Genomic DNA, 26,006 nt, shown 5'->3' with positions numbered 1-26,006 from the left:
AGTGGTACAGACTTTAAAGTGGAATTGGAATCAGGAGGGGTTGACTTTTGTCCAGCTGGAGATGTGGGTGGGGACAAGAGGAGGTGACAGATGGCTTTCTCACCTTATAGCTATGTATTGGGAATTTTACACTGAAGCGCATGTGATTTGAGAGACAAGTGGAAGGTGTTGGACACTTGGGTGGCTATTCATATCTCCTCTTTTTTCTTGCTCTTTTCAATAGGATCAGTATGCTAATGCTTTTCTCCATGATGACAACATGAATTTTCGAGTAAACCTACACAGGATGGTGAGTCTTTTCCTCCAGATGGTCTGTTTTCTCTTTGGGATGAGAACACAGAGGATTTGAGTCCCTGTATATTGAAAACTGTGTCACAGACATCTAACCTAGATTGCTAAGGCGTGTGGAAATCCTGTGAGAAATACAGTAGTTAGGGAATGATTTTGAAATTGCTCTCAGAATGTCTCACTCCTTCAAAGAACAAAGAGCTGGTTGCCCTCTCAGTGAATTCAGACGCTTGTGTAGCTGGGGATAAGCTGTGTATTATGAGGTCTCTGAGGAAATCAGTGGCAGAGAGAATGTTCTGCCTTAATCTGGAGCAAGTGTTAACCCTCGTGCGATGTATTAATAGCCAACTGGAGTTGTACCGAGTGCTCTAATTTGGCTTATGCTTCATCTTGGGTGAGGTGACTTACCTTCAAGGAGGAAAGTATTTTTTCCAGAGCCTTTTCCTATAGGTATCTGTGGAGGAAGTGTCCTTACCTGGCTGAAACTGTAGTTACAAGTAACTTGAATAGTTATCCCAACTTGATGCATTATGTCTTTGTGGTACTGGCAAGTTCCACCTCATCTGACAGTGAAGAAGCACTTGAAAGCACTTGTCCAGGGCAGAAGAAAACATCTGTATAGTGAGCATACTGCAAGGATACTAGTCATTCCCACTTAACAACAAACTTGCCATTCAATTAGCCTTTCTGATCTGTTACAATAAAGACCAAAGCCATTTAGTACTGCACATGCTGTTAATGCAGATCAGACTTCTGAGTCAGGAGCAGATCAGTATGTTAACGAAGAGGGAGGAACTATTGTGTGATATACTATATTTTTCCCCCTCTTTTTTTTTTTTTTTTTTTTTTTTCCTCTTCCCCTCCCCACCCTGCCCCACTTTGTGATATAACGGTGCCCTCCAGTCACGCTGCTAGAAAAACAAAACCCCAGCGGTCAGCATGCTGAACATCAGGGACAGTTTTGCTCCAGCCATGGCCCTTAGGATTAATATAGGTGAGGTAGCAGTTGGAGAAAAAGAGAAAGGGAAAGTTGTGCTGATGGTACTGTTTGCATACAACATACAGTAATACACAGAATGTCACTTCAGGCTTCTGCTGACTTCTTTTAATCTTGTGTGTTTGAAGCCAATGAGACATAGGAAGAAAGCAGCAGACAAGAACCTGCCCTGTCGCCCCCTGGTGTGTGCGGTGCTTGGTGAGTATCGTCTGAGTAGGTGTGTGCTTGTGGTTCCCGAAGCATCTTTTGTTCTGCCGTAGAAATATGAGATTTGTTGATTAAGGGGAGGGGTGGGTGGACTTAAAAGGAGGGCAGTTACGTACTAAAGATATTTCCAGCAATGAACCATCCGTCTCTGTACCTGGATGCCTTGCAGAGGAATTAAACCCAAGATTGCTGCTCTGTAACAAGAAATCCTGTATACATTAAGTTTTGCAGAAGCCTGTTGCCACCTCCCTTACCTGAATAAGTAACAATAGGGATGGCAGTTGATAAATAAATTCAGAGTTTTAGGTGACTGTAGTAACAGTTGGCCACAAATACTTTCTAGATGATGTAATGAGGGCAAACCTACAGAAAGGACAGGTGTTTGATGGGGGAAGGTGTTTTCTGTGCATTTAGCCTTTTCTGAGCAAAAACCCAATAGGAATGTCTGTAGGTAGGATTGGTTTTGCATGTGGATATGGAGGCTCAGTTGAAAGCTTTTCACTCAGTGTATGATCAGATTTTGACACTCGTTGCTGTGGAGGCCAAAAGCATAAATGGGTGCAGAAATGGACAGAGCCTGGATCTCTGAATGACTCTGATGATATGGAAACAGGTGATTGTTGAAGCCAAGACACAACAGCTGCGTGAAGAATCTTTCTAGACTTACCAGTTTTCATGCGCACTTTCCCTAGGCTGTTTTTAGTCACTATTGAGTCATATCGCTGGGCTGTTAGTGTCCTAGGAGGTTACATCTCACAATTGTTACCACTGGCATGGGTTAAGCAGAGAACACATATACACATTTAGTTAGTATTTATTAGCTGAACCATGGTAACTTATCTCTTTCAATTGTATTTCTGTACTTTCTGCCTCTTGTCCTCACACTGGGAGCCCTTAAATGTTAGAGACATTGTATTAATTTTTTTTTTGAATGACCCTTAAGCAGAAGCTTAGTCTGTGTTGAGATCAGACGAGGTTTACTTGCTTGAGTACTTATTTTGGGGAAAAATAGATGTTCTCTATAATGTGGTCTCTCTAAACATCTACGTTGTGTGTTGTTTCTGCTAAGAGTGATTTTGTAAAATGTGCTTCTCAATGGAATTTTCCATTAGTGACAAGGCTTGAAATACGAGAGCAATTCTAAGCATCAGAATTCATGGTGTATTCTTTATTTGACTAATATTGGGGAAAAACATATGGGGAAGCAGTGCCTCAAAGCAGATTACATTACATGCTCTGAGTTTCTGGTAGTGGGCTTTTTTTTTAATTCCAGAGGATATCTAATTCTCTTTAAAACAAACAAAAAAATAAAGTGGGAAATTTCTCTTATCTAAGCAGAACTATTGTCTGGTAGAGGTAGGTAGGTGGGATAGTTTGACTTCCTCATTACTGTCTGCTAGAAGTTAACTGTAGCTAGCTCAATACTTACTTTATCATTTTCTTTCCTGTCAGATTTGATGGTGGAGTTCATTGTAACACACATGATGAAAGAATTTCCTATGGATCTCTATGTGTAAGTGTCTGTGGGGTGACTCGTCGTGATTTCATTTGAAGTTTGAATTTGGGTGGAATTCCAGTCACAGAGCAATCTTCTGGCTGAAATAACACTTTGTGGCTGGTGGGGAGCAGGATGGCTTTTCATGAACTCTGCCAGCAAGTTTTTCTACTTCTGAAATGCTCTGTGTGCCAGAAAATTGAAAGCGAAATGAATTTCCCCCTTTCAGACCGATTTTTTTTCTAATCTACTTGATCAAATACAAAGAGCTTTTCAATCTGAAAGAAGTTTCATAACAGTTATTGCAAGAATCCCGACTTCCGGAACCTGAATCTTGGTCTAGAAACTGAAAAGACAGTTTTGAAAAACCAAGGATGACCTGATGGGAGGCCTGGAAGGCAATGTGGAGAGTGGGAGAGAGGTTTAAGCCTGAAATAGCCTGCTAGGCAGCCAGGGCTAAAACATAGTGATGGGGAAAAGGAGAGAAGAGGACAGGACTACACATGAGCACTCCATCTGTCCCAGGAGGCCCCTAGAATGCTTTGTTCTGCTTTAGCCTGGAGGGCAGAAATAGGATTTAGGCAGATCATTGGCTTTGCTCTGACTGTTTGTACAGTACTGAATTTCCCCAAGGCTTGAACAGCACTATATTCTGTAGAAGAGATAAAGATACATAGGCTGTTTTCCCTTAAGGTAACTTTTCAGCATGTTCCGATTTTGTCCAAATAACCCTGCAACTAGAGGAGTGCCTTTGCAAGGGTTGTACAGCTCAATTATGAGTTTGCGAGAAATGTTTTTTTTAATGACAATTAGAGAATTAGTTGTAGATGGGTGTAGTGCGTTGGAATTTCACAAGAAAGGTGTGAAATGCTTGGGCTCAAAAGTAAGGTCATATTTAGAAATCCCATGAGAATAAAAATAATGAGCAGTAGCAACCATCAGTGGGCATCTGTATCCATTCACTTTGGCATGTTTGTGCAGTCCTTTCACTGCGCTCCTGTCTGAAACCATCCCATTGCAGACGCAGTTATTGCAGACAAAGTGGGTGTTCTGAATGCGCAAATAGTGTCATACTTCTCTGCAATACATTTAAAAGGTGACAATATGAAGCTGCTCAAGGGAGGGCATATTGATATTTAAAAGAGAAATCCGGGTTGCTTTGACCAAGGGTGGTTTTTGTCCATTATGTGCATTATGAATCCTCAGCACAAAGCTGAAAACCAGAGATGGATAACTTCATAATTAAAGCAGTTTCATAACTAAAGCAGTGTGGTTTGGGAGTCTATAGGCTGGTAGCTGGTGCTCTGACTCCTTAGGCAGGGGTACTAGGACTGTTATGTCCCTCCTCATCCCTCTTCTTTCATGCCTTGATTTCACCCAGGAAGCTGTATGCCACTGTGTACAACCACAAGGTTTCAATGCTGAGATATGTCTGCAGAGTATTTTGCATCACAGCTATTGTGATTACAAAGAAACGTTTTAGCCGTTGCCAGATTGTCTCTGGTCAGTGCCTTAACCAGTTGTTTTTTGTAGAGGCCAATTTTAGTCTTACAACCAAGCAAATACGTAGGTGGAAAGGTACTGGGCATTGTCTGGTACCACTAATATCAGAAATAGCAGGTCTCTTCCCAGAGTGATTGCTGTTCCTGATCTGAAGGCAGCTGTCTGTATCCTGGCTGGTTTGCTTCCTTCTCTTGGTTGAATTTATGAGAATACAATTTGAAATACAGCACTTAATGTGATACTCGGCTATTATAAATGGGTTTATCTTTATTTGTCTAAAGTTAGTTTGTTTCAGTCCTTACCCCATCGTGGTATTTTTGGGATCATATAAGTGTCTGCAAAGAATAATGTATACCTTCTGCATATTATTTCTTAAGGCTTTTTAAAGCCTTATTTTGAACTCTTCACTGCATTTTGAATAACTTCCATGCAATTTTTTTTACATTTGATTTTTCTGTGTTTGTCTGATGCGTAGTGTCTTTCAGTAGTGTCTTTTCAGAGAGATGTTGATCTTAATGAGATAATGTGTTTTTGAGAAATAAGGATTTGGGGGAAAAAGGATTTTTTTCCTTTTTGAAGTCTTCACTCTGTTTTTTGAAATGTCAGTAACTAAAAATAGCTTGGTCTAACAAATCCAAATTTGTATATATTTTCTGTCTTGTCCTTAATGATAGCCTCTGCTAGCTAATTTACTCATTGTATTGTATATTTAGTATATTTAGTTCTAATGTTATTTGTGAAGAATGTTTGTGGACCTAAGAGTTTGTATAAAGACTAATGCTATAGAGACCTTCAGGACTTGGAGACTTCACAAATATACTGGCTGTATGTTGGGGATTTCAGAGCTTGTAGGTGTATTGCTTGATCATTCCAAAGCTCACACATAAGTAATTTGTTTAAGGAGACTGGAAAATTTGACAGAAATCTCTTCCTTTTTTTCCTTTTTTTTAATATAATTAAACTGCGTGCCTCAGTGAAACTAAAAATCCTACAGTTTGTTTGACTCTGTCATTTCCTTTAGCCTCATCGTTTGGGCCAAAGAAACTGAAAAGCTCCATTGTGTCCAGATTTTACAAAATCTGAGTGCAGTATCTCATACATACAAAGCCTGCAAGTTAAGTAACTCAGCAGAGCGTGGAAAGTATTAATTAAATACAAACAACAAACTTGCATTTGTGGTCAGTCCAATTGCATTGAGCTTAAACTGGCATACAGGCTCCTTTTGGTCTGGTCTGGTTCTTTCTTGTGGGTGTTGTTTCCCTTTAGGAGCCCAAAACCATGAGCCCCATCCTCCTCTGATAGGCTTTGAGTTTGTCTATTTCCCTGCTGCTGCTTTCAGAGACGTTTCCAGGTTCGATGTGGAATTGCTGGGAAATACAGTGTAATTAATCCTGTGCCCTCTCTTTTCCAGACGGTGCATTCAGATTGTGCACAAGCTGCTGTGCTACCAGAAGAAATGCAGAGTGAGGCTTCATTACACCTGGAGGGAGCTCTGGTCAGGTACTTTGCCTCTGCAGAACCAGTCAAACATGAAAAGCCCAGAGTGGGTGGCTGTTTGGTGGCTGTGACTGCTTGTTCCATTGCTACAGGGTTAAACAGCAAGCAGCAATTCTGTTAAAGCATCTTTATTTTGCTTCTTAGTTGCTACATGCAAATTGGAAAGCCAGGTCATTATCATAATGGTAGCTAATTTACTTTCTTGTCTGACCATGATCACCATGGTATCCAAATGTCTTTGTTTTTCTGTTTCATTACCTGAGTCCCTCTTCACCTGATTGGAGAAATGGAGTAATGTTTTATGCAGTAGTGTTCCTCTCAGATATTTGTGAGTGGAAAGGAGGTAGGCTCTTGGGTAAAGGGAGGTGGACCTTACTTACCCTTTTTACTGTAAAAGATGGATACACATAGAATAGTGTGTGCAGCTCCTTCTGAAGAGAGCAACCTAGAAATGTCAGTGGGAGGGAAGAGAGGCTTTTGACTCTGACCTTTGCATTGATGGTAGATAGTCTGGTTCATGCCACTGGTATCCCGAGTATTATGGGGTTTGACTCGCCTAGTGGACGTAGCTTTGTAGGACTGTGTTATGATGCAATCATTGTGTGGGAGGTCTGAGGAAGGGGGTAGCAGAATGGATGATGAGACCTAACAGGCTTTTTTCATGAATATGGTGCGTGCTTTTGTTCTTATCTTGCAAGCAGTGAAGTAGCTCAGCTGGGAAAGTACTGTTAATCCCCTAGCTGTTGTGGCTTAAACAGGAGGTTTATGAAAATTCAAAGTAATGTGGCCTTAATTGTGTATTCCTGGAGCTGTGCTTGAGACCTAGGATCAGTGTCTTGGCTGGTGTAATGCAATTCCCATCAGAAATTTGAGAGAGGATGACTTTTGAAAAAGGCAGCGATGAGTGGTTTGTGAAGCTGTTCTCAATTAACACTGAGTACTTCCCTTCAGTAGTGTTGCACGGTTAAGTGTAAGTACAGAGAAATGAACCAACAATCTGAGTCACTTTCAGTTATTAATTTTTTGCCTTGTGTGACATGTGGCCCATTCAGATTTTCTAAATTATTCCTGTAGAAGGTGAAGTGGATGCCCCTAATTAAGGGATTAGCGGTTTCTTTTTGGTTGTTTTCTTCAGAACAGAGCCCCTAGAGGCATGGCTGTGCTGTAGGGCCGGTTCAGGAGAAAAGCGTGTACAATATGGATGTCTGTTGTGAATAGAAATTGCAACTGACATCATATGTGGTACCTTCTCAGCAGCTACTGCTGAACCAGATCCATTCCTATTTGGCCAGGCTGGCTGGGTCTTTCACACTTGCTGGCAGTATGGAAGTCTCAAATATAATGCTTTTTGCCTGAAGGTACTGTTCCACAGTTCAGAGAGCACACTCTTAGGCATCTTTCAATCCTTAACTTTTCCTATTTTGGGGGAAAAAATTAAAAATCCTTGCTACACACTGAGATTCAGTATCTCAGGATATTCTTGTTAGCTGTCTCTAATTAGCTGGTGTTTGTATAGTGCTTTGGAAACATAAGGCGCCTCAGAAGTATTAAGTATTGCACATGCTTCAAAAGCAAAAGAGTAAAGTAAAAAGCACTCAGATTGCTCAGGTTTCCGTGAAGGACCTGGAAAGCCTGCACACCTGATGTAGCTGAAGAGCTCCACACTTACTATAGATTTCTGTGTGTTTAGGGAGATCCTCTTATGTGGGAGAAAATTACAGTAAGAATGTTTCAAATTTTTTTTTTCTTGTAGGATGTTGAGGTGAACAGGGAGATTGTTCAGTAGCTGCTAGATGATTCATACAGGCTGGAAGGCCCTGGGCTGAATGGTACATGCACCTGTAAAAGGGCACACCCTGACTGCTCCAGGTGTGTGCTTCTAGAGTGCTACATGTGGCAGACTGAATGCTAATTGCCAGCCCCATCTTGAGATATATTTCATAATGAACTCTTATCCCTGTTAAGGCTGCTCTTTGCTTACCCAGAATGCTGCTGCCTTTGGTGTGAAAGAGTGGCCATTTTTCTGATCTTGATCTAACTGACAGATGATTCCAAACCAGAGCAGAGGGACTTCTGAATTCATTTCTGTCTTTTGTGTGAGCATATTCCCCTTTGGGCTTTTATTTTGGATCAAAGAATTAGTTATCGCTGCTGGATGAACAGCTAAAAGGGAGTAGCTGTTCACTGTAAGGTCTGAAATCTTGGGTTGCCCCATCAGGTGTGCTTTACAGAATGTCTTTAAGCCACACTTGTCTTCGTGGATGACAAGGTGTGTGATGACTGAAGCAATGCTCCTGTTGTGCAGCGTGGATAATAGCAATGGAAGCCCCCCAACAGAGTTGAGTGGAACAAAGAAGCTGGAGGGAATTGGTGTAAGGAAGTATTGAAAGAAAGGGAGAGAATTCTAAGTGGCATGTAAAAGGAGGAGAGTTGTTTCAGGCAGAAAATTGAGTGGGAGAAGAAGACAAAGGGAATACTGTGGGGTAGGTACTCGGTATAGGGTGCGGAGGAACTGAGATAAAGGTTGTAGGTAGAAGCAGTAGCAATGCGTGGAGCCTTCTGTTCGCTTGCTGATTCTAATGTTAGCTAGTCTCTAATTAAGGAAATCCACTCCTGTGTCATCTGATGGATAGATGCTCTTCCTTTGTGGGTGCTTTGTCTTCAATATGGAAGGCCAGCAGCACTTTGAGAGAGTTTTTGCATTCCCTTTTTTGATTTTAGGTTGCAATGAATGAAGAGAAAAGCAGTGGAGCCAGATGTTTGGCAGCTCTCAGGAGACATATCAGGCTGTTTGTGCAGTCTGAAATAGTGGCATATCCAAAAAGCTATAAACTATGTGGCACATTGCTTATGTATGATCTTACTTCTGATGGACTTCCTTTTTCAACATGTGAGCTTGAGGAAGATCAAGGCTGTTACTGAGTCTTAGCTTCCCTATTAGATTAATTGTTTCATAGTAAGTCGAGGGGTCAGGACCGTGGCACTTAATACAGTATAAATCTCTGGCTGTTCTGACCAGATGACCAAGAATGTTTAGCTGACAGAGAATGATGCAGGCATTTGAGAGGTGGATGCAGGCATTTGAGAGGTGGAAGCAGGACTGACAGAAAGGAAGATCTGTGTGTGGCAAAAGGGGTGTATAGGTAATTTGTCTCTAGCTAAAAGTAGTGTGAAAATAAATATCAGATCACTAGTGCAACTAGGTTCTGGAATATCTTAAAAAGAGTGCTGGAAAGCAAAAAGCAATTGTAATTTAATTAGCCTATGAAAATGATTGCCAGGCACAATTACTGATAGGTGGACCAGACATTCAGATCCAGAGATGCCTGTTGATCTTGTTTCCTCTTCAATAGACCGTTTCATCAGATCAACTTCAAATCAATCATCTATAGTTAGTATGTGGCTCTTCCCTTGGAGTGCTGAAGAAAATCATCAGGTTTTTCTTCTGTGACAGTGTGCCATTACTGGCGGCTAGCCTGGAAATTTGGCCAAGGTCAGAAATCATAAGTGGATATGATGGTGCTGACCTGTTCCCTTACAGACATTTTGGCCAGCTGGAAATCTCCTGGACCGTTATGCCAGATACCTTATAGTTTTTAAACACTAATTTATTGAATATCACGTGTAAGGTACTTTATAGAGCTGATAAGGAAACTTTATTCAGTAACAACCAGTTCCCTGCTCTCAGAAATAGCAAGTTTATGCCTGATGTTTTTCTTGAGTTCTGCTCTTTGTCATGTGAAAATGAGGTTGGTTTCGCTGGTCATCAGGGCAGGGTTTTGGTTTTAATTGTTAAACTCTTAACTAGTTTGTACAGCACTTGAGTGATGGACGGTGCTATATACATTGTTGTTGTCGAGCATGTATAAGCTATGCCAAAAGAATTTTCATGAGTCATTTAAGCTTTTTATATAAAAAGACCTAATTTCTTCAACTCCTCCCACCTCAAAATTAGTAATGCTTGAGCAATTCACTCTAAGCTTAGGGGCTGCAGGTAACTTCTTTGTAGTTGCTATGGTTTGCTTTAAGAAAAAGCCATGTTTAAAGAAACAGAAAAGCAATTCTAATATAGACTACAATAGCAAGAGTAGATCATAAAAAATCTTAAATATAATAATAATGAATAATGGTGAAATAGCTATTTATTAGGGCAATTGAATGCAAAGTAGAACTAAAAATTAGTTTTGCCATTAGTAAGCGTTGAAGATCAGTTTCTAAGTTATTGTAACATAAGGGCTATAGTTTCTTATCTTGTAGCTTAGTTAATTTGACAGATGCTGAATGCACTGTTAAGGTGCTTCAAATGTGTAGCACTATCAAGTAGTTAATTTTTCTCTGTCTTTATTTTTGGATTATCAAAGCAGACTTTTGCAATGCTACTGGACAAAACACACTTTTTTTCCATTTTGTTAGACTCCTTAGATCTTTTTGTCGGTTTCTGTGTTTATAACATGAAGATAATACTGCTTTCAAAATCTTTTTTTGGCTGAATACTAAAGAGGCGAAAGGTTCCTGTGTGGAACATTTTAAAATAAAGCAGCAATATTTCAGGGGGGCGGGGGAGAAGAAAACCCCCCCCCACTTTCTGTATGTGTGATACATTTGCCCTTAAACAGTGCATGTTTAAGGTGGTATTGTTTAGTCACTTGTACTTTACTTCTTTATTTCTGTGTCTGAAATATTATTGATAGTATTTGTTACCTACGGCATTTCTGGTTCTCCAGCTGTTGCTCAGGTCTGCTTCAGCCCTCCGATTTGTGTTGCTGAACAGATTGGAAATCAGGTGATCTTGCGTCTCCCTTTCATCTCTAATCCTGCTGTCACTGTCACATTCTCCAGTAGCTACCTGGCAAGGGAAGCTTGTCTTCTTGCAGCTCTTGTGGAGGCAGGATTCATACACTGGAGTACCAGACAGTCTAGTTCACTGGTAAAATGCCTGATCACTAGGTACCATGAGAGACGGAAAGACTGTAGAGCTGCTTGGCCACTTAGCAAATGAAGAATTAAATGGGAAAAGAATTAAAGACCTAAAATACTACCTTCTTACAAACTCACGGAATGTCTTATTGGGCTTTAAAAAGTGCTGCCGAGGTTCAAGATCCAACAGCACTTCTGAAGTCTTAAGAATTCAGAATGAAGAGGTCATGGTCCAGCTGATAGTGTAGATAAGACTGCTGTGATAATCTGTGCAATGAAGAATTCCATAATATAGTAATAAAGAAAGAAGTGTCTTTAAGCTGAGAAGGGTGTTGCAAGCGTAAGAGAATGGTCTCTTCAGCGCAGCATCTTCAAAGGTAACTAATAAAGGTCATGTGTAGGGATAGGGTAGAAGGAACAGAGGTTGTGTGTTAAGTGTAAAATGCTTTCATAAAATGAAATCTAGGGTGAGTACAAAGGTCTTTTTGTCTCCGTTAAAGGGTTCTGCTTGAACTTCCTGTTTTGGGAAGAAAAAGAAGTCATTATGTGAGACTTGAACTTTCAAATACCTTCAGCAGAAATGCTTTCTGCCTTCGCTGAGCTGCTTGTAAACTGTAGAGAACTATGGAACAAATGCTAGTGTCTCAACATCTTCGTAGGTCAACATATACTCTACCTAATGCAGGTTTCACCTGGTCTTTACCCACTCATTTCTCCATACTGCACATCAGAATCTCCATGTGACTGAGCACTCCCAGCTACGTGCCACATGCCATGCTGGAGATTTGGCATCTCATGAGTCGTTTGAGTACAAGGTGATGCTGGCTTTTTAAAGAGCGCCACCTTCCTCATTGAGGAATGAAGCTGGAGGTGGGAAGGATGGGCTCCATCTGCAGTTCCCAGTGGTAGTTCAGTGGGAGCACCAGGAACTGAGGGAGGAAGAGGCAAGAACAGTGTCCAGGCTGGTTAGAGGTGAGCTGCTGAGCTCACCTTTATGGGTGTTCTGAGATGATGGGGTGGGTAGGTCTTTGGAGTTGGGATTTTCACCTGGGAGGATGGAGAGCCTAAGATGAATTGGAAGTGATAGTGTGTTAGGAGGAATAGGAGGCCCTGAGTATGGGAGGATCTAGGTAGAATGAGGTCTGGGGTTAGAGGGTTAGGGAGTCTGGGAGGTGTTGCAGGATGGAAACTTAGGGTTAGAAATCATTGCGTGATCTGGAAAGGGAGCTATTCAGCATTTGTAACTCTCAGGGATGGGACTAAATCTCCTTTTCCTATTCTCTCATTTGAATGCCTTCCTGGGGCTGTTCTTTGGTGTGGGAGAATGAGGAATGAGAGCTAGTGTCTAGCTTATGTGTGTGTCCTGGGTACTTCCCCCCCCTCCCCGGTGCTTCTTAATATATTGTGCTCTTGAAAGAGGAAAGGATGTTTTCTTCTCAGAACGATGTTTTGACTGTTTCAGCCATACTTACGACTTCTTTCTGTGCCAAGAAGGACATGGACAGGACTTCACAGGTCTTATATTAGCATCCTGAGGGCAGAGATGCTTAGCTCTAGGACTGCAAAAACCAGCAAGGTCCTTTAGTATTCCAGCAAACTGGGTCATTAAGTTAAATTTTTGGAATTAGTTTTTATTTCTAAATGGCTCAGTAAATCAGTATTAGAATTGTGATTAACTTGCACTTTATACAATGTCCTTGACTGTGGCAACTTACCTCGCCTTTACTTGTAGGTGGGTGACTGGCAAGCTTTACCTCTGTTCCTTATCTTTGAAATTGAAAGAAAATAGGTAATATTGGCCAGCTGTGTAGTAGGAAGACCAGCAGGTTCATAAGCACTTGTGCTTGTTGATTCTAGTGATTCTATTCACCTCTGAGGAGGTGGAGTAGTTCTGAAAATCCATTGGAAAGAATATAGTTTCTCACACAAACTAAAGGCTGTAACTGTTACGTGCCATGGAATAGGTACTTGGAGTTGGCGGCCCTTAGAGTTGCCCATTTTCTTTACTCATAAGAATGCTGGTGCTTGGTTGGACATGTGGTACTGTGTTGGCACAGGCTTGGTACAGGAGTGTAACTGTTAGTCCTGTTAGCTATTTCAGTGAATTTAAGAAAGGACTGAAATTGAAAGACAGTTTTATAAAATAAATTTTGTTTGTAGTTGTGATGTATGTTGTGGGTTGATATTCATTGACATATTTAATTTGTATTTCTGGTAGCACTCCATGTTGCCCCAAAGAAAACCCTAGTACCATCTTACAAAGCTCACAGTCGGAAGATGTGAAGTTCAGAAGGAAGACTACAAACGTCTGCTTGTAGTCTTCTGCTGCCATTCTCAACTGGTTGTCCAATTTCATGATAACCTTTCCAAGTTACCTCCTTCAACTGAACTTTTGTGGTAAAAGCACAGAGCCATTTGATGAAACGTACTGGTATAAATCTTCTAAAGAAGATAGTGTAAAAAATGCAAAATCTTAGTGCCTTTCTTGTAAAAGTTGATGTTCTAGATTACCTGCATGGGGCACTTTTAGGAAGCATCTGGTTTTACTTAGATCCTGTTTAGTGTTCTATTACTTAGTTCTAGTTACCTTCACTTTATTTTAAAATCTTTTAATACTGATGATAGAGAGTTTGGCTCTGGTTGCCCATTGAGAGAAAAAGAATAATACAAGATTTGTGGCTGTTATTGATCACCTGGTAAGATCAGGATGGGAATTCTTCATCAACGGAGCCTTGCTCAGATGAGCACAAAGGGATTTTCATCGTTTAAGTGGACAAAAGTCTAGTAACCTTTTGGTCATCGTGCCCTAGCCTGGCAGGTCTCATCCAGATATGTTGCCCTGTCCTGCAAATTACTTTTTAAATAAAGCTAGCTGACACTGGAGAATTTGCCTGTGAATCCATAGCAGTTTGCAGATCATGGTGACCTAGTGGAGATAGTATGCTAATTTCTCCTGGGAAACAGTCCCACTGATGACAGAAGTGTTACAGCCAGAGCTGTTCACAGCCGTTTCTTTGTTTGCACAGAGGAGTTGCAGTATTCAGAATGCAGTGATTTATCCCTGTCCCCTTTTTGTTTTCAAGAAGCAGCACTCCTGGGTCCCTTACTTTGCTGTCTTTCCATGTTCTCACACAGCGTTGCTGCTCTTTCTCCAGATGCTTCTCCTTTTCTGTTTTAAAACCCCATGCAAAAATGTGCAACCTTAACTCCCAAGACTACTATTCAATTAACAGTGTGAACCTGCACTGTCAGACAGAATAGAATTGAGCTCAGTACTTCCCTTTCCTCTAAAGAGGAATGAAGCTTGTGGGTGTGTGCTTTTTTATTTTTTATTTTTAAGAAAAAAGCATATTGTTCATCTGAGCTGTAGCTGAAGTTGGAAAATTTGGTTTCTTTCTTACTGCTTGCTGGATTGCTATCAAGCATCATTGCTCTGGCATCAGCAATTAGCATTTCCATTAAGCTTGCAATTTGCACACCGTTGGCTGCAGTTAGGTGGGAACAGCGAGTACCAGGGATGGGGACTATATAAAGAAAGTAAAGGATTGGAAGTGAAGTGGCCTACTCAACTGATCCTGGGAGCGATGGGTTATGCCGGCATGTGCTCCAGCCCTCTGGCAAGCTGTTGTTTCTCGTTAAGAATACAGGCTGCTTTCATGCCTGTACCCTCAGAGTCGTGGGGAGAAGAGGGAACGGCTGAAGAGTGCTGAGATGCTGGTGATGGGGGGCTTGCCAATAGCCAGCTGCTGTCTGCCACAGAGCTTTGGTGGCCGGGAGCAGGAATTTGGCAGTGCCTGTGCCAGCAAGCAGGGAGGCAGCGGTTAGAGGAGTCATCCGGCCAGGTGAATAGTTATAACTAGGAGCAGGGTGCTCCCTCCTTATCAAAGCAGAGGGAAGGAGCTGAAGCATGTTGAATAGTGATGTTGACAGAGCTTTTATTGCTTCCCCTGCTCCCCTGAGAGGGGACGGCAGCAATGGTGCAACAGTCTCGTTTTCTGGCGCTTCGGCTGATTGACGGGAAGCTGCAAGTGCTGTCCTTAAGTAATTGGTTCACTTGTCCAAGGCTGCTGGGATAGTTTGTGCCTCGGGGGGTTCTGGTGCATTAGTTTGTAATAGCGATGTAGCTAATTCTTGGACACACTTCCTATTCCTAGTGCTCTATCTGGAAACCACCTCTGTTGGTTCTTTTCTGTCAAACCCTATCTGTAGATATTCATCTCCTGCTGAGTTTGTTTTGATCACTGTTCTGCTGAGTGTCTGCCCATGCTGAATGTGGCCAGATCTGCACCCTCAACACTGAGGTGATCTCAGTATATCGTATTTAAGCCTTTTGCTTCCCTACTTCTGAATTTCTGTTCAGGTATAGCTTTTTTACAGGTGATTACTCTGTTCCAGGGTTCTTCCTCCTCCTCATAACACCACAGTGGGATGGATATAAGGTTATCCTAGCTTAGCCCTTGTGAATTCCAGTCTGGAGCAGGAGAGTGGAGTCGTCCATGGTTACAGTATTGTCATGTTGTGAGTCTGTTATTGCCATGTTCTGTGTTGCAGTTTCCCTTGTGTAAGGGGATCATGCTGAATTTTGGAATCTGGAAAAGCATTATGAGAAAGCATTGTTTGGCCTATTACTTTTCAACAGGCATTTGATGTTGACCAGTTAGAGACAGAATACTGCACATAGGTGGGCCTTTGGTCTGACTGGATATCGCCAGGGCTGTTCTCGTTGCTCTTTCTGCTTCCAGTGCTGTCACAGAATGGTGCTGTTTCCTCTTTATGTTGGAGGAATTGAAGCACAGAAAGACCAAAGTGCTGCTTCCTGAAGAATCTCATCCAGTTTCTTCTCCAGTCTAGTGCACTAATCCTTACCAGATCTGGCTTACCATGTGCTACAAGAGGTGGTACAGACCTTGCGTTGAGGGTATCTGTATGTGAACAGGCTGGCTGTAAGAGGTCCAGGGTGGTTACTGTGCTGCTGAAGCACTTCTAGGCAGAGGATTCCTCTGCAGCATGAAGTGTTGCCCAGATGTCATTATTGGCTGCCCTGTAGTGACATGTGGATGGGGATCCTCCTAAGGGGGTTGTGAGTTGAAACAGTGACAGGAGGACACTGAATATACTGTTAGTACAGTGGGAATTTCCAGAGGGAATGGGAAAATCACTATTCTTCCCAGTGTGCCCTGAGAGTTGGAGGGTAGAAAGTTGGAGGATTTTAATAGAGTACAGGATCCTGTTAACTGATGTGATACTGCAGCTGAGGAGCCCTCCCATCTCTCTTTCTCCCTTGCTCCTTTGTTGAGGGCCGTTATATGCAGCATTAGAAGATTTTTTGACATGTAAGCACAGCAGATGCGGTGACAGAGGCCTCCATACTGTGCTCAACCCATCCAAGCTCTCACTGATGTGTGTCTCAGGGCTGTTCTCTTCTGCTCTGTTGTGCAATAACATATCAGAGCCCCAGAAGGCTCTTGGCAGAGTCTGTGCTACATTCTGACTTGCCCAAGGGACAGTACTACTTCTCCTTTTTTTTTTTTTCCTCTTTTCTCTACTTAACCTACCTCCACGCTCCTGTTGCATTAGATGTGATCCAAACAGTGAACACTGAGACACTAAATAGAATGAAAACTGTATGAATCCCAAATGTGCTGAGGCTGAATATATACTGCTGTTTGAAACAAGGTTTACAGGGAGAGAAAGTAAACCTGCTGTGGGAGGAGGAATAGGGAAGAAGGGAGTGAAGGGCATCTGTCCATAACAGGAATTACTTCCTTCCTGGTAGAAGAGAAGAGATGCTAGCTGTCCGCAGTCTTCTTACAGAGGATTGGCTTGAAGGGCAGCGAGTAACTGAGCAGGAGTACTGTTGCTCCTCAGCAGAGAGACTGGCTACAGGAGCTGATAAGGGGAAGTGTTTGTCCTCAAAAGCAGCTGTGTGGCAGAGGAGCCAAGAGCCTCTTTCACTGCAGTCATTTAAGTTTAAAAAGCAGGGAGGGTATCTGTGAAAGCTGGTGATGTCACATTTTATCCTTTGCCTATAATAATCCTTGGGAGAGAAAATTGCCTGAAAACCAACCCGTATGCTTTACACCAGTTTCACATACAGCCAATCATATGGCTTCATGTCCAATTTAAGCATCCACTCAACATGTTTTTCTAATTGGTTTTGAGGCTGTAAGGGTGAGTGTTCAAGGCTGTGTTCTCTTGTTGATTTAAGAAGCACAGCCATTGCGCTTGGCTCAGGTCACAAAATGAGGAGCTTGCATGCAAATACTGATGGTTGCTAGTTTAGTTTAGTTACAGCCTCCTGCCTTTGTTGCTAAAGAAGTTCTGCTGGCACTGTTGTATTGTGAAATTATGGATGTTTCAAGACTCACCATTGTGGGTGTATTGTGTCCTGGTAAGGGATGCTAAAGACAGGTATCTTTAGGAAAAAAAAGGCTCTAGAGGCTATTGCAGAAATGGTGCTGTTTTCCAGTTAATGTTAAAATAGACCCCATGCCCAAACCATCCATCACTTCTAAATCCTGGAGCACAAATTTGGATAATGTGGCTGAGCCCAAGCAAGGGCCACCGTTCTGTCTGCCTGCACAGCTGAGAAACTGAACTGCTCCTCCGTTGGGAAAAACCACGGATAATTTCCTGGCTAGTGTGAGAGGGCAGCCTGCAGGTGGGATATGAGAGGCGAACAGTTGATTGCAGCAGGGAAAAAATGACACATCTGGTTTGGCTCCAGGTTGCTCAGGAGTAGTAGCAGCAGTGCCCCATTGGAGCTCGGGGGCAGAGGGGCGTTCAGCCAGTTGGACCTTTGCTCTAAAGGTTTATTTTGTGTGGAATTGTCACTGAAGGGCATTGGGCCTGTGAAGCTGGATCTAAAAGTTGTTAATCCTGAAAACTCCAGGGCATAGCTGTCCTCATTTTCAGTACAGGGTCTGCCTTACAAGCAAACTACGGAGACACAAGTAGCCATAGATTTAAGTGTTCGTTTTCCACAGCGTTCCTGTTCCCTGGAGCCACTTAAGCAGAGTCTGGTGCAGAATGTGCTGGTGTGGCAAAAGATTGGTTGCTCTCTGAGCGTCGGTGTAGCGTGTATCCTAATTAGGAGCACTGCAACTTCTTTAGTAACATGTGGTTTCCAAGCAGTTGGATAAATTTGTCTGAGCAGTGCACACAGTGACTGTAAACCTGGTCGATTAGCTCTTCTGACCAGCTCTGAGCCCACCACTGAGTTCCTTCTTCATGTGGAGCACGTCCCTCTCCTTCTTGTTCTTAGGGAAGGAACAGCATACATCAGCTGTGAGTGGGCTATTATGCAGTGCAATTCAGGTATAAAGATTGACTTCAAGCAGTGGTAATCTCTCGTCTTCTTTCTGACGGGAACAGGAAAATTAAACATGAGCAAATTCATCACGATGGCTGGAACAAATGTAGGAGCTGTTGTTGGGATAGAACAGAGCAACAGTTCTCCTTCAAGTGTTGTCACCAATATAGAGCACTGCAAGTGCTTCAGGTGGTAGCTGAGAAATGCTGCAGTGGGCAGTTGTAGGGTACTTGTCCCTGTTAGTCAGTGAGTGCTCGGGCTCTAGACAAACAATGGTTAGCCTCGTTCTCTTAAAAATAGTGTTTCCCCATCACGGGCAGCTTTCACGTTTGGTAGCCTCTCGTCATGCTGTACGATCACCTGCTGGCGAAAGCCTTTCAGCAGGGTTCTGGTGGGAAAGCGAAAGGCGATGGGATGAGCAAGAGGCTTCACAGCATTTGTTCTAGGAAGTCCAGAGTTCTGCTTCTCTGCTTTCAGAGCCCCAACTGCTAGTAGTTGGACAGCAGTGCCTGGTCACGACAGGAGGTTATGTGGACTCATGTGGCCGGGAAGGAGGTAAAACCATGCTTATAACTATTAAATAGAGAGATGGCCAATAAGCTGCTGTGACAGAGATGCAGGGCAGCTGCCTTCAGTCCAAGGCACTGACTGCAGGAGGCTCTACGTTTTTTTGCTGTGGAGGCTTGGTTACCTTGGCAACCTGTTTTTACCTGGATCTCTGCTCTGGTGGAGAGCCCATCTGTACCTGCTACTCCTTTGTTTTGAAATGGCTTTTTTACAGAAAAATGTCTGACAGGAGTATTTCCAGAGCTGGATTATTGTGGAATCCAGGCTCTGCTTTTGGTCACAGGAGTTTCAGTCTGATGAGGAGGTGATGACGGAATGGGGAATTCTGTGGCTGGGTTTGAAAAGGTATTAATATATCTGCTTTGTGAGGTGGGCTGCTGTCATGGAAGGGAGAGATGCTACTGCTGATTGTTAAATCCTGGAATAGCTCTGAAAAATAAATCACCGGCGTGTCTGGAGTTACAGAGAACTTTGATCATTCTGGTTTGCAGTTCAGCATCAAGCCACCAGCTGGTAGATTAAACTGAAGTGGCTGTCTGTGATGAGTGAATACCCACACGAAGGCTGTAGGCTTCCCTTCTGGGGGACGTATATGAGCTTTTGATACTCCTGGTGAAGTTCTAGTATTGGAAGGTAGTGGCTGCAGGACTGTATTCAGAATCTGACAATTTTGTTTAATTCCAGGTCTCACCAGTCTCTTTACATCTGTATTTTTACTGTAGGTTTTTTGATTTTTGTGAATACTTTGTAATCCTGAAGTGGGGTGTGTGTATCTAAATTTTGCCCTTACCTCATTCCTGTTGCCTATGCTTTATCTCCTCCTCTGTCATAGCCTGTAACTTTGGGCTGAGATGAATGGTCTGTTTTGTATCCACTATGGGGTTCTTCCCAAACTGGAGTTGGTTTTCTTGCAGGTTACTGGGTAGTGTGTAACACTTCTGTAGCAGTGGGGGGAAGAACAGATTAACAAATTCTACTTGTACCTATAAGAAATTGGAGTAATGCCTGGCATTACTCTGTTAGATGCAGTTACCAATTACCTACTGGTAATTAAGAACCTTTTTAAAAGTCAGTATAGTGTTCCAGCTTGACTTTGCAAGCTAATTCAGATGTTTTAAGTCTTGAAATCTGTGGACTTCAGAGCAGAGTACATTAAGAATCTGTTCTAGGCAGGCATCAGCTTTCAGTCCTGAGCAGCTATAATGCAGAAGAAAATAGCTTGCTTTTTTTTTTTTTTTTTTTAAAATTTTCAAGAACTAGAAAAAACAAGATAAAGAACTTTCCGTTTTATTCAAATGTATGGAATACAATTGTTTGTTGTAAAGTCTGTTTGATTAAAGCTCCTTTAGCCAACCTTTTTGTTAATTCCCACTTTCACTAACTGATTTTGGGTCGTTACAGCAGAAGCTTCTGTTGTTTGTTTGTTTTGGTTTGGTTTGGTTTTTTAAGACAAGTGCGAACCAGATCTGTAGTCTTTACTGCACAGCCCTAGATAACTGACACAATAAAGTACTATATCCTTCCTTGTACTATTGCAGCAGCATAGAGCTACAGAAAAGCTATGCTGTGGGGTTTTTTGTTACTTTTTTTTTTTTAACTGCATGTATCAACAAGAGTGACAGTTTGGGGCTGACTATGCGTACATCATGTTGGTGATGTATGAAGCAGAAACGAGATGGTTTGGATTCTCCAACCCCAAAGCTCACTTCAGGATCTAGCAGATAGGAAAATCTCCTGTGAACTGACTAAGGTAACAAATCTTATCTTGAGCCTGAGCAGATTTGATTGAGAAGTCAGTGAAGGAGAATAAATGTGGGACAGTAAAATAGCTGTTGCTTACCTGTCCAGCACAGTATCTTAGCCACAAAAAACCCCACAAACTCCACATGTAAATTGATATATTTATGAGAGGTGAGCAGCTGGCGTTTAGGTTGCTTTATACTAGTTAATGAAAATGCGTCTGTATTTAAGTGACTTGTTGAGAATGGCTTTGCTTTTAATTTTGTTTAAAAAATACATATTATTTTCTCCTAGCTTTGATCAACTTGTTGAAGTTCCTCATGTCTAATGAGACTGTGTTACTGGCCAAGCACAACATCTTCACCCTTGCTCTTATGGTGAGTACAGACAAAGCAAATTCTCTTATTTTAGACAACTTAATCTTGAATGGATCTTAGGAAGGAGTCCAGGATTTCTGGCCTGGTAGGGAGATATCAGAGCAAGGCCACAAATCAGAGGAATATCATTGTGGTTAGTTTTGCTAGATGTTTGAAAGGGCAGTGCTTTGACTCGCTGTAGGGTCTGCTCATTGAAATAACAAGTCTATGTGAGGAAAGGCTTAGTTTAATTTTCCAGATTTGATAATTTTTTTTCTTGTTCTGTGGCCCTTTGTATACAAAATAATAGAAACCTGTGTTCCTAGCCCCAGATATGATAGTATTTAAGCTTCTTGTCTGTCTTTTCTGTACTATAAGGACAATAATAGATAAAGCAATGAAGTAACGTAATACTGTGTAATGCAACTGAGAGCTATTTCTTTGAAGGTTTTGGGCATAGTTTGTATTGTTTATGTTGCAGAATAGATCTTGTGTAAATATTCCTGTCGTAACTTCTTTTCACTTCCTTGTATAGGTTGTGAACCTGTTCAACATGTTCATCACTTATGGAGACACCTTTCTCCCCACTCCCAGCAGCTATGATGAGCTGTATTATGAAATCATTCGGATGCATCAGAATTTTGACAACCTTTATTCTATGGGTAAGTACCTCCTGACTGGTCAGGACTACTGTTGACTGGAAGTGAGGGTGGTGGCAGAGGGATGTTTGCGTCAGATGTTTTCTGTCCGCCTGCTACTGATGTATGTCTTGGTGAGTGGACATGTTTTGTGTACTTGGACATGTCTGGTAAATTAAGAATTGAGAGAGGGATAAACGTGTCAAGGGAAAATTTTTTTTTTTTTTGTCAGTAAAAATAGGAACAGACCCATTACCTCTCTAGCAGCCACTAACTGTGGTAGGAAATAAAAATTTGTTAGCACAACAGGGTATGTGGTATTTCGTTTATCTTCGTGTAGTTTGCATCTATTACATTCAGTGGTTTCAAGTCAGGAGGCAGGTACATGCTGCAGAACCAGCCAGCATAGAGAAACACTCAAGGCAAACAAGATTTTGGAAAAGAATTTGAGAAACTTTTAACAAGAAGCTTGCTGTGCTAGACAAATCACATCTACTGCAGTCATTGCCAAAACAAACCAAGAAAACAGCCCTCACAAACCTGCTTGCAGTGACAAGTGAATCACTGGACTGAAGAATGTGCCTACTGGCAAAACAGGGAGAAGCTGCCATCCTTCAAAGAGAAAGGCATGCTGGAATGCCACCAAGTGATACCCAGCAGGGAAAAGAGGAACAAAGGTAGAGCAAGGAATGCATGGAGGCATAATCAGGCAGTGTATACGCAAGAGCCTGCAGTCAAGGGTAGCTGCAGCAGCGCTGGTGTAGTGCCTGCATGCTTGAAACTGTGAAGAAAAGAATATAGCTGTGTTCTTTGTTTGCTTTGTTCTGGAAGGACCTTTCTTCCCTTCACCCCTGCTCTCTTCTCAGCATGATTGCCCAATGAACCACAGGAGTTAATATAAATATATAAGAGGAGTTAAAGGGCAGTGGGAGACAGACAGTTGGCCACAGCACACTTTTGACATGGGAGAGAACTGTCCTCACCTACATAAAAGTAGCTGAATACTCCCTGCAACTGCAAGCAAAAACGAACTGCCCTTTTGTACAAACTTCTTACAGTTTTCATCCATTACATAAGGGATCACTTGGCCGTTTTTGTGCCCTCTGAGCACATAAGATTTTTTGCTAACACATTTCCTACTCCCAAGAATTGCAGCTAGTAAGATGAGGTGCTTTTACTAGCCGGTAATTTTTCAAACCCGTCCCGTGGGGAAGCTGAAGGAACGCGGAATGGAAGAATAATGCACTCCAGTACTTACTCAGTTGGGCTGCAATAGGCACATCTGACCTATTGAAACAACTCCTTTGTCACATGAATGTTTTCCATCCTGCTACACAGAGCAAACCGCTTTGAATTAATGCTGTAAATGCCTGAATGGAAACCTTCTCCGAATACATGACTTCAGATACTCATGTACAGTACCTACTGTTTGACAAAATAATGCTACTCGCAACTGATGTCTCTTTCTTGCAGATGACATGTAATGGTAGCACTAGAAGGAAGAAGGTAGCACTGTCTCAGGTTGATGAAAGCCACAGTTTAACCAGCTGTCCTGACAGCTTCCTTTTGCTTGTCAGTCCATCTTACTGGGACTACAGTCACCCTTCTGTCCCCTAGCCTTGGGACATACATTAGCACAGATGAGGAAGCTACTCTGTCCATTAGTTTTCCTGTTAATGTGGTTGAAACTTTCTACATTGAGAGTGGAGGGGAATCTAATTGCCTTTGTTTTTATTTATTTATTTTTCTTGTCTTGAATCTGAACTTTATCCAAATCTGCAGGACTGAAAGCTTCTCCATGCAATAATAGGCATGAGTATGCAGCCTGTGCTTATGGATTCACTTGTAGCATCCGTGTTTCTAGACAATCCTAAATTCAGGTGACGTGCTGTTCCTTCACTCCTAAGTCAAGGGTGAACATTTCTTGTGGAGTGCAACCTCCAGAAAACCCTGTATATACAAATTGTAGAAAATTGCCATCTATTCAGGCAATATGGAAATTAATCCAAACATTTGCTACAGGTTCTGATATTGTTTTGGTACTTACCATGAGACGTACAGGTAACTGCCATCGTAGAAACACTACAGATTCTGACCTAAATAAATATTTTTGGTACTCTGGCAGAAAAGAATTGGATTCCCTAGAAATTCTTCCTTTTGCAGAATGTTTTCAGATCTGCTCCGAAGTCTGCCAGAGACCATCTGTGCAACAGATCAACACCCTTGTTCCTACAGGGAGCATTTTTCCCTAGGCTGTTGTGTAATTTCTCCCTGAAATTCCAGATAAACGGGAAGGTAAAGAATGCATCGCTGCTGGGGTGGGTTTAAATTGCAGGGTGTAGTCTAGCTCAGATGGAACCTTGCATAATAGAAGCTGGAGGAGAACAGTGGTGTGTGGAATAAAAGGTACCATGAACCTGGGATGCTGTCCTGTTTCTAGGGCAAATGAACTTCAGCATGTGGTGATGAAAGCAGTTAGGAGGATGTAGGCTCTTCTGACCGCTCTGCTTCCTGTCTGTTGGCCATTATTTTGTTCTGCTCACCTCTTGTGTGTTCCTTCTGTATCTTAGATGGGCTTTGAAGGGAACTTCTGCCCTGGATCACAGATTGTCTCAAAGATCACCTTTGTTTTGATGTGGTTCTCATACTGTCATCTCACCAAAGCAGATTTTTTGGATATTTTTTATTAGAAAATTGCCAGTTCTGTGCCAGCACTGTAACTGTCTTTTCCTTTCAGTTCTAAGGCTGTCTACCAATGCTGGTCAATGGAAAGAGCCTGCAAGCAAGGTGACCCATGCATTAGTCAATATTAGGTAAGGAGTAGAATTCAATAACCATTTTAAAGATTCTTGTGTCCTGTGTGACTACATTCTTATCGTGACACTTTCACATTTGTTGTATTGAATTTGATTTTGAATTTGTTCTTTTTGTTGGGCTAAATTGCTGCTCTAAACAGGGCCCACTGGGGTAAAGAGAGGATCACCAGGGTTTGATTGTCTTCTCTCTAATAATTCTCTCGGCTCTTCTGTAGACTGAGTGCTTTCAAAGCATGGCACAAGCTGTAATGAATTAATCCTCACAGCATTCTTGGGAGAAGTTATACAGTAGGGAACAATGCTGTGCTGGCAAAGCAATTGTGGACCTAATGGATTTCTGTTGTGTGATTCTATTGCCATTCTATGAAGCTATGAAGGGGACTGTAAGCCAGCTGTAATAAGCAGATTCAAGGCCTGTTTTAACATTGCAAGACTTTTGTGTATTTAAAACTGATTATTTAGGAACATTTCAGTATTCTCTTAAACTTCTTCCTCCTGTTCAAGGGCAGAAGTTATGCTCTACTTCTAAGGCTACGGGATATCTAGGGGTGGTTTTGTGTGATATTCCTTCACAAGAGCAATAATTTCTTCTCCTGGCTTCTGAAGCAGCTAGTACTGACCAAACTGGGTACTGGACAAGAGGCTTCTGAATCTGATTGACTGGAAAATGGAAGAACGTTGAGAGAGAAAATGTACTGTTTATCTCTGGCTTGTAAACAAACCGTAAAATATATAAGTATTTATACTGAAAAAATAACTGTCCCATCACTTTCCTGGTCACTGCAGACACTTGGTGTCCATGCCACACCAAGTAGCTCAGTACTGCTACATTGCTAGCACTTGTCATTTCCTCACTACAAAAGAGATTGTGTAGGACAAACTCTCTGAGGGCATCTTTCAAGTCAATATACATCTTGCGTGTCTATAAACCACCTTAAAGGTTCCCTTAGTAAGTCTGTAAGCTTAATAGCATCACGTATGGTTCCAGAAGATTTATTTTGCTAGTATCCTTATTTTTACTTTTTGTAAACAGACATAAATGAACGCTCGTGGGCAGATAACACGCTCGGCATGAAGCAGCAGAGCAGATAGCTGTTGGCAAATTAATGTCATTTAATGTGACACAAAGTGTCTGCCCTGGGAATTCTCCGTATACCCAGGGAGAAAAGTCTAAACTGGGAAGAGATGAAAAAAGTGAGTGGTCACAGAGGGTTTGTGCTCCCCTCTGGTTTGTGCAACCAAGATTTTGCATTGGCTCATTTCCTCTTGGCTTAACAGCTGCTTTTGTAAAGATGAGCATGCCACTGAGACAAGATACAACCGGAAAACTGGCACTGTGACAGCCCTCCCTGGACAGCCTATATCAGACACGTTCGGTGCATGGTGCTGTCTGGAGCCAGTAAAGCCTCTCAGATGTTTCTCTTGTAGGCTTTTGGTAGCTTTCCCCTGCTCTACCAAACTGCTCCTATATGTCAAAATTTCATCTAGCCTTAGAGGTTTTCATGACTGTCTGCTTTTCATTCAGTGAAATTAGGAGAGGTCTAAATTAGAGACGATTCAAGGCCTGGAGAGGGATTAGAGTTCAGAGAAGTTAGTCTGTTCAACTTATCCCATTTCCCCTCTCTCTCAAAAAAAAAAAAAGAGGGAGGGGGCAGGTATTTCATCTACTGGTT

General features: G+C 42.0%; 1 protein-coding gene across 1 annotated transcript in view; it reads left to right on the top strand.

The window, feature by feature from the left end:
• ARMH3 (armadillo like helical domain containing 3) overlaps nt 1-26,006 on the top strand; it is a 123,920-nt gene that overhangs the window by 29,315 nt on the left and 68,599 nt on the right. The window contains exons 16-22 of the mRNA XM_009954428.2: nt 224-289; nt 1,414-1,483; nt 2,945-3,005; nt 5,902-5,990; nt 20,818-20,900; nt 21,415-21,541; nt 24,255-24,330. Coding sequence (XP_009952730.1) covers nt 224-289; nt 1,414-1,483; nt 2,945-3,005; nt 5,902-5,990; nt 20,818-20,900; nt 21,415-21,541; nt 24,255-24,330 — 572 coding nt within the window. The remainder of the gene's footprint in view (nt 1-223; nt 290-1,413; nt 1,484-2,944; nt 3,006-5,901; nt 5,991-20,817; nt 20,901-21,414; nt 21,542-24,254; nt 24,331-26,006) is intronic.

This window comes from Leptosomus discolor, chromosome 6 (assembly GCF_034619465.1).
Source record: "Leptosomus discolor isolate bLepDis1 chromosome 6, bLepDis1.hap2, whole genome shotgun sequence".
Classification (NCBI taxonomy): Eukaryota; Metazoa; Chordata; class Aves; order Leptosomiformes; family Leptosomidae; genus Leptosomus; species Leptosomus discolor.
This window is presented reverse-complemented; position numbering and strand designations above follow the sequence as displayed.